The following is an 8,437-nucleotide window of genomic DNA, read 5'->3' as shown; positions in this document are numbered from 1 at the left end:
ACCTTCCAGGGAAGTTCCATCCAAAATATGGCTCAAAGCCCTTGAACTCACTTAGCATTTGTACGGTCTGTTAAGCTAAATGGCATGTATTTGTTTTGCTGCAGAGTGAAAAGAATTTTCCTCTTTTGCGTATTGTTACAAGACGTTTATTAAGAACACAAGGGATGACCAGCCGTGGTATTAACATTCTAGTACAAATTCAGACGCTTGTGTTTTTCCAAGATCACAGCATCCTGGGGAAGACAACCAAGAAACCAACAAAAAACTAAGGCATCGTGGAGACCGTATGCAGGTCGTGCGTTCGTATTCCGTAACCGAGTATAAACCCAGGGCCGTGAAAACTATAATTTTAAAGCCCGATTTCTGTTCTCTGATAAAAAGGAAAGCAGTTTTTGGTTTCACGAACCGGTTTTAAGTCTGTTTGCACTTTTTCCTGAACAGTCGTCCTGTGCTAATAAACTCTGGTTCTTGGCACCGCCCCCCCCCCCTTCACGTGGCCCAAGATAAACCTAAGAACCCGGGAGGCCTTCTTCCCAAAGGTTCCGCTGCTCATGATACACAGTGCCACGTTTACCAGGGAGAAACAGCTTCCTTCCCGTTCCGCACTGACTCACTGGAAGGAAAAGTGGAAGACGGGTGACAAATCGGCGTTACTGTGTGCCTGTTGCTCACGGTGACAGCCGCGGCTCCGTGGCGGCCCAGGCCTCACGCCGCGCTCAGCGGGTTGGCCACGCGGCCCAGGAAGTGGAGGGCGGTGGAGTCTTGCTCATAAATGGCGAATAGGAACGGGCTGTTGAGGGTCACCTCCAAGGCCTCGGGCCCGTCAGGCTGCTGGGCGGACTCCGTGGGCTGTTCTCCCTCGTCTGCTTTTAGTTCGAAAAGAACGCTGTTCAGCACCTGCAAGGCAGCAGGTGTTGGGACGGCTCCCGAAGGCCCTCGGGGCCCAGCTGTGTAGTGCTGTCGCTGGAGGGCGTTTCTCCAGACCGTGCACGCCCCGCCCCTCGGTGTAGACGACCCCCACTCGGCCCAACCCACCTGACAGCTCCTCCCCAGAGTCCCTCCACTTCCCACCTTGCTGTTGCCATCCAGGGCAAAACCCCGGACCCTCGGCTGCGGGCCCCTGTGCTCGGTTCATCCCACTCACGTAGCACAGGGGCTCGTGCCCCCCAAACAGTGGTCTCCAAGGCCAGAACTGCAGCCCTTCTTCTCCCCAGCAGAGCGTCCAGGCGGCCCCGCTGCAGAGGTGCGTCATTCCAGACAGCAGAGCCACAGTCTGCCTACCGCTGAGCGTTTCCCTGAAGCAGGCGGCCCTCTGGCAGGGCTGGCACTGGGCCTAGGGGCACTCACTGTCGTGGCCCAAGTCCTGGCCCTGCTGTAGGATCTGGGAGGGACCCTGAGGCTAGGCCAGGCTGGGCAGAGCCATAGAACACAGGGTGGGGAAGGGTTCGCTGCTCTCCACCTGTCCCCAGAAAGCCCTAGAAGGCTCTGGTCACTTCTCTCCCACCCTGGGTGCACACTTACCTGGCCGTGCTCTCCTCTCCTACCCCGCCCGCCTCCCGGGAGCTCCCCCTGTGTCCCTCCTGTCCACGCCTCCCACCCTGCGAACCCACGGAATCCGCTCCGACACAGACAGACACCTCCCGCACGGTACCTTTCCGACTCTGAGCTGGTCGTCGCTGATTTTGCCCAGGTTCGCCTCCGCGCCCAGCAGGGTGGGCAGCCTGGCCTGGGCCAGCAGGTCCTGAAGGTCATAGGAGCCTTGCAGTGTCAGCTGGGGCATGGTCAGGCGGATGGCCCTGGGAGGGTGACACACACTTAGGGAGGTCCCGGTGGCCCCCACCGTGAGGCCCTGGGCCCCCCTCACCCGGCTAGGCCATCTTGGGGAAAGTTTGTCAGCAGCAAACGTAACAAGAAACTTCCGTGTCCTTGGGAGTACGGTGAGAAGGGCATACATTTAACAGCGGTGCTCTCTGGGTGTTTGTGGACAGTCTATGCTTCCATTCTGGGTTTAGGTTGGCTGCACTGAAGGTGTATCACCTGGAGAACTTTAAAATGCTATTCTCTGAAATGATGCATCCTGTCTTACTAGCTACCTTTCAGTGGTGTTCTTGACATAGAAACCCCCCACCGTGGGGGGGGGGGTGGGGAGAGAGAGATAGGAGGGATGTCCTGTCACTCTCAGTGGTGGGCACGTTCCTTAACATCAGCTCAGTTGACCTTCCTTTGGCATCCCTGAGAGCCCATGGATGTTTCCAGTGACGTACCAAACCCTCACAAGAGGTGACAGTGGACCCATGTCCCTAGTAGCATTATTCACGATAGCCAAAAGGTGGAAGCGGCCCAAGTGTCCACTGATGGATGAAAAGATACACAAAGCACGGTCCATCCGTATAATGGAATGTTAGCCTCAAGGAGGAAGGAAATTCTGACGCAGGCCGCAACGTGGGTGAACCCTGGGGACAAGATGCTAAGGGAAATAAGCCAGTCACAAAAGGACAAATACCGTATGCCTTCACTCCTCTGAGGTCCTAGGATAGACACATTCAGAGACCGGAAGTAGAAAGGTGGCGGCCAGGGGCGGGGGGAGGGGGAATGGAGAGTTAGTGTTTAATGGGGTCAGAGTTCCAGTCTGGGAAGAGGGAAAGATCCTGGGGATGGGTGGCGGTAAGGGCCACGCAACAGCGTGGATGTGCTCCGTGCCCCTGAGCCGTGTACCTAAAAGATGGGTCACGTGGTAAATGTTAGGCGTTTACCAACCACCACAACCAAAAATGATCTAGAAAGGAGAGCTGACCTCAGGAGGCCACTGCCTCCCCCCTCCCCGAGTGCCTGTCTCCGGGCAGATTTCCGAACCCCACTGCCCTGCGCCTGGGTGGTAGGTCAAGTGTAGCGCCCCCAGCGGAGAATTGCTTTCTTCCCCACCGCAGGAGTGGAGCAAACCAGGGGGCCTGTGGGGTCAAGGTCAGCTTCGCGAGAAAGCCCCTCCCCCGGGTCTCTCGGAAGGGTACGAACCCTTCTGGGAAGTCGGCCCCCCAAAAGCTCTTGGTCTGCAGCAGATTGTGTGTGTTGGGGGGGGACGGGGCTGGCGGGGGGTGGCGTCAAAAGGGGCAGATTGAAACGCGGGCATCCAAAACCAGCGGGTGAGCACAAGCCGAGGAAGGCGTGCTCCCCGCTCGTGCTCCCGGAAGAAGCCGGTAAACCGAGAGCCACGTCAGTGGATGGCTGGAGGGGTGATGGGGGGATGCCCAGGCCCTCCAGCCCACAACAGCAGGGGCCGCCCGGCCCACCCCTGCTCACCCCACACCCCCTCCCGCCTCCACACCCCCCCCCCCGCTTCCAGGGGGAGCAGCCCCAGAGGTGCCGGCGGTTTCCCGGGAGCCGTACCGGGGAGAGAGATTCTTCAGCCACGTCAAGAAGTTGTGCTGGAAGCTGAGGGTTTCCACCTGCTGCAGGCCCGACATGCATTGCGGCTGCACCAACAGCAGGCAGGCGCTCCTGCCCAGGGGCACGCGGGTCACGGAGATGTTGTTCTGGGCGTCGCTCCAGTGCTGGAAGGTGCCCGTGCCCGAGAGCATGGGGACGGGCACTGCCGTGGTGTTGTCCACCCAGAACTCCTGGAGCCCCTCCAGCAGGGAGAACCCCTTCAGCTTTCCTGCGGACCCGGATGGGAGACAAGAGGGGAAGGGTCAGCTGGGGCAGGGGCAGGTGGGTGGGCTCGGGGCGGGGCGCCGCTGAGCAGGGGTGGGGGGGGGCGAGGCCTGGAGGGCAGATCCCGGAGGCAAGGCGCGGCCCGGGCAGGGGGGCATTCTCCCCGCCCAGCGCATCACCAGCCCCACGGCCCCAGGGGCCCGTTCAAGTCCTCCTCCTGCAAGATCACTGCGGTGACGCCAGCCGCCAGCGGTGAAGACGTTGCACCTGCCAGGTGCCACCCTGGGACTTTAGACCTGTCGCCTTAAGGCCCACAAAGGAAGGCGGAGAATGGAGGCACCTTCCACCACGACTGAGTGACTCACTCACCCCAGATCTACCCTGGCCCAAAGCCTGTGGGCTGCCGTGCTCACTTTCTTTTTCTTTTTCTTTTTTTTTAAGACAAATTCAATTGTTGGGTTCACAGCAAAAGCTAGAGGAAGGTATAGAGATTTCCCGTGTTCTTCACCCCCCCCACTCCCCCGACAGGCACAGCCTCCCGCCCCACCGACACCCCCACCAGGGCGGGACATCCATTGACGCTGATGAAGCGACACGGACACATCGTCATGACCCAGCACCCGTGGTTGACAGCAGGGCCGTACATTCTCCGGGTCTGGACAGACGTGCAGTGACCTGTATCCACCATCACCGCGTCATCCAGAATAGGGTCACGGCCCGACACGCCCCCAGTGCACGCTCGCTCTCCAGCCCGCGAGCAGGGCCGGCGGTGACAGAGACTCCCTTTCTCAAGTCCTAGGACGCGGAGCTGAGCACACACCTCCTGTCACGAAGGCTACCCGTCTCGGGCCCCTGTGCTGCCAGGGACACCCCTACGACCCGGCGTGACCAGTGGCTCTGAGCAGAGGCGCTCCGTGCAAGCCGGCACCGGGCCTCGCCGGCGAGCGGTGAACCCTCCCTGGTGCCCTCGCTCCCGCAGGGCTGTGCACGTGGTGGCGGAACCGAGCTGCCACCCGGCTCAGCTGTCCTGGGAGACAGGACGGACGCCTGCCGAAGGCCCTGTCCCTGGGGGCCTCCCTGTGACCGGAGCCCCTGGCACAGCCCCTCCCCCCTGCAGTCTCCTCGGTCACCGTGAGTGGCCCACGTCGGGGTTGTTTCTGGGGGAAAGAGGGGAGGGTAAGGGTGAGTCTGTCACAGAGCAGCTGGGGGTCTGAGTAAAGGCAGCTTCAAAAGCCACGGCTCCCTTTTCTGGGAACAGAGGTCTCCGAAGTGGAGGGGCGGGGGCTGAAAGGACAAGGGTGCCTTCCCAGGGCCTGGGTCTGGCAAGAAGGGACCGCCAGACCCAGCCTCTCCCTCCCCCTTTGTAGTCGGGCCTTGGGGAGACAGGAGCGACAAGCCGTGATGTCCTTCCTCCCAGGCTCCCCCAGGCCTGGCAGGGGACTCGTTAGTTCAGGGGAAGAAAGGACTGACTCTTTTCCCACCAAGACAGAAAGACGTGAGACTCTGCACCGGAGGCGGCTGCCCGGTCCCGTCTGCTCATCTGAAAAGCACAGCACCCCGTCCTCGTCCAGAGGTTAAGTAAATCCCTCAAGGTTAAGTCAGCTGGCGTCGTGGAACCTGTCAGGGCCAGCACCCAGCTTGGGATGACAGCAGGGCCTGGGCAAAGGGCGCCCCCTGGAGCTCGCGGGCTCCCAGCCCCCAAGTGCTCGCCAGTTGGGAACGTGCACCTGACCTCCGCTCAGGTCACGCACGGTAATAGAACGTCATCGCCAAAGGGGAACACAGAGCTCCCAAGACGTAAGTGGACGCGCCGCGGCGGACAGGTGCGTCTCTGTTGGATGGAAACTGAGGCACAGAAAGGTCAGGGAGGGAGAATCAGAAGCGGGGATGTGGTGGGGCTGGGTGACCATCCAGGGCGTCGGAGTCCTGAGCGCGGTTCTGCTTTTCTCTTCGTGGTTTTCCTCGCTCCCCTCTTGTCCAGCCCCATCATGTGAACGCGTGCACGGGGGCTTTTCCAGAACGAGTCCCCGTTTCTGGCACCTGCGGCTCTCTAGCTTCGCCTTTTGGGGGCACGACTTCCTCAGTGAGCTCTCCTCCTGGGGCCCCTCTTAGGAATGGCGAGCTGAGCCCACGAGTCCCCTCTGTCCTCCGTGGGGGGTGGCGCCCCCCCCGGCCCCCCGCTCAGCTGGATGGCCCCAGTGCTGGACTCTGTTCCCACGACCTGTGAGCACTGGGACCTGAGCATTCCAGGGTCTGCCGTCTTCCTCCTGCACCCAGAACAGGCTGGAGGTCCTTCCCCCTTGCGGTTTACAGGCTTCCAGAATGTTTTCAGAGTAACAAAGTAGCCATGCTCTGTTAAACCTCTCTCTCTCTCTCTCTCTCTCTCTCTCTCTCTGGCTCCGGTTTGGCTGCTTGCTCGCTTGGCTCGCAAACGCACCCTCCCCGGCCCCTCAGTTTGCGGAGTCACTACCTTAGCGTGTGCTCCCGGGAGGGTTTGCCTGCCCCGTTGAGCAGCCTTCCCGGGAGTCCCCCAGCCACCCACCCACCCTGCCTTCAGTGCACATGGCACAGGCCGCCTGGGCGACCTCTGAACAGAACGCTTTGCCCGCTCCAACACCCGCCAGCCTTCCCAACGTCAGATTCCAAGTCGGAACCCGGCCCGTCTTTCCGGCCCCGCCTTGCACCAGCCACGCTCGCTCACTCCCAGCTCTGGCCAAACAGAGCCGCCCTTGCCCTGGTTCCTGGCCCCGAACTCGCTAGCCTTTGCTCACATGTTTGTTCTTCTCCACTGCAGCCCCGCTCCCCGAGCCGCCCCCAGGCCTCTGTCCTCTTGCCCAGTGACCCTCCCTCCTCTGGGTGCTCAGCCCCCCCAGATACCTTCCTCGGGCACTTTTATCTGCAGCTCTGTAGCCTGGGCATTCGCCTGTGGGACCTAGCTGCCCTGCTGAGGCTCGAATAGGCAACCTGGGGTCGGGACCTGTGCGTTCTTCCTGCCTGGCCCCTCGGAGACGCCCCACTCGGGGAGTTTGCATGTGAACCTCTTCCGTGACTATATATTGAATGAGCGAACTGTCTTCGTAGGGATTTTTTTGCGGGGGAGGAGGGAGTAATGGCCCCTCCCAACATGAAAGGGATTTAAGCAAACAAACGGGCTATGTTTACATGGACATTGACCTTCTCAAGAGACAGGAACCCCTCCCTCCTGAGCGTAGAGCTGGGCCCCAGGGCCAGGAGGTGGGGGCTTGGGTCCTGGGACACCCGCTCGTGCCTGTGCCTTCTTGAGGAGGCCACCGCGTTGTTGTTTTTTCCTCTAGGGGCAGTAACACCTCTCCACCACACGGCCAGGGGATTGAATGAGAAAAGTAGAAGGATTTACTTTAGTAGCTGCACAGAGTAGGGCAGCAGGTAGGTGGGCCGATAGTTCTGCCTCCTCGAGAGTGACTCCTGGGTGCTCCCTCACATGCGCCACCCTGCCCTTCTCCAAGGCCTGGCCCTTGCTGAGCTGAAATGTTGGGCATTACAGCCACAGACGCAGGGAACTGTCACCCTTTGGAACCGGCCCGGGGGTAGAGCCCACCCCACCCGCAGGGTTTGCCTTACCTTGGAAGCGGACATAGGTGTTGAAAAGTAGGGTGCTGCCTGGGCCGACTCCTGACAGGGGGCTGTTCATTTTCCACCCCGTCACTGCCTGCATGAACGCGTTGATCTTCTCGGCAGCAAGATCTGGGTCCGTGGACAAGTCCAGAGAGCGCTCGAGGGTGATGGGGGCAAAGGGAGCCAGGCCCCGCACAAATGGCTCCTTCAGGCGCAGGCCGGGGGCTGTGAACAGGCCCACCACCGTGGAGAGGAGCAGTCTGGGCTGGCCGCTGGCCCCACCCTGGGCGACCAGAAGGCCCTGGATGGTGTGCAGGGCAGAGAGGACCTTGTGGCCGTCCAGCCGGGACGTGCAGCCCTGATCCTCCCCGGGGACGCCCAGGAACGCCTGTAGTCTGCTGGCCGTGGGGTCCAGGGCGCCCAAATAGAAAGAGGCCAGGGTGCCAAAGAGAGCCGTTGGGGACAGGATGGCCGCCCCGCTGGCCGTGCTCCACGACTCACTCAGCATCCTGTACATGTGGAAGCCCAAGAAGTTGAGCATGATCCCCACCTTCGCCGCCCTCAGCCTGTCTTCCTCCTCCAGCCCCTCGGTGGCCAGCACGAGCTGCTCTCGGAGGGCCTCCTCGTCCACAGGGGTTGTCTTGGCCTGAATGGGGACCGGTGTGAAGGTCGGCTCTTTGGGCGCCTCCGCGTTGGACTTCTCCAGCTGCTCACAGCTGCTCTCGCTGTAGACGAGGAGGTGAAAGGGGTGTATGTACACCCGGTCGGCAGCGGCGAGGCCGGCCCAGGCCAGGAGGCAGAGGACGGCGGCCCTCAGGCTCGCACCAGCAGGAGCCATCGCTGACGGGGGCGCTCACTTCCGCGGACCCTGCAAAAATGTCCTCTTGTCAAGGGTGACAGTTCTACTCGGTGTGGAGGTGCCCTCTAGCCAGACTTTTAGCCGTTCCAATATTCCCTGCGATCGTTCAGTCCAGGAGAAATCTATCCAAGTCTACACACGTCGAAGAGAAGTGGTAAATTTCAAAGCTCTGGGGAAGACACCGCGCAGGTGCAAAACGCCGCTGTGGGCTGGGCTGCGCTCTCACGGGGCTTATTTTGGGGTGGGCTTCGTGTTTTGTTGTGTCTAATGTTTACATTTTTCTTTTAACGTCTATTTATTTTTGAGACAGAGAGAGACAGAGCATGAACGGGGGAG

The 8,437-nt window shown here is 60.8% G+C and overlaps 1 protein-coding gene across 1 annotated transcript; it reads right to left on the bottom strand.

Moving 5' to 3' along the window:
* Positions 1–705: 705 nt before the first annotated feature.
* On the bottom strand, positions 706–8,080 carry AGT (angiotensinogen). Its single transcript, XM_047088593.1, has 4 exons — positions 7,249–8,080; positions 3,385–3,652; positions 1,652–1,796; positions 706–897 (listed from the first exon to the last, which is right to left on the bottom strand). Exons 1-4 carry the CDS (start codon positions 8,078–8,080, stop codon positions 706–708), a joined length of 1,437 nt encoding a protein of 478 aa, XP_046944549.1.
* Positions 8,081–8,437: the final 357 nt, after the last annotated feature.

The sequence above is a fragment of the Lynx rufus genome, unplaced genomic scaffold (genome assembly GCF_022079265.1).
Source record: "Lynx rufus isolate CCGP_SWC_20201006 ecotype Redwood Valley unplaced genomic scaffold, mLynRuf1.p SCAF_25, whole genome shotgun sequence".
Taxonomy (NCBI): domain Eukaryota; kingdom Metazoa; phylum Chordata; class Mammalia; order Carnivora; family Felidae; genus Lynx; species Lynx rufus.
The sequence above is the reverse complement of the archived record's forward strand: the minus strand, read 5'-3'. Positions and strand labels throughout refer to the sequence as shown.

What these genes read in the sequence shown, in the direction of transcription:
- AGT (XM_047088593.1), bottom strand. Translation starts at nt 8,080, where the DNA reads ATGGCTCCTGCTGGTGCGAGCCTGAGGGCCGCCGTCCTCTGCCTCCTG. An exon ending in CACCTATGTCCGCTTCCAAG is followed by an intron (nt 3,653 to 7,248) that starts GTAAGGCAAACC and finishes CCGGGTCCGCAG; the next exon opens with GAAAGCTGAAGGGGTTCTCC. An exon ending in ACCAGCTCAGAGTCGGAAAG is followed by an intron (nt 898 to 1,651) that starts GTACCGTGCGGG and finishes GCTGCCTTGCAG; the next exon opens with GTGCTGAACAGCGTTCTTTT.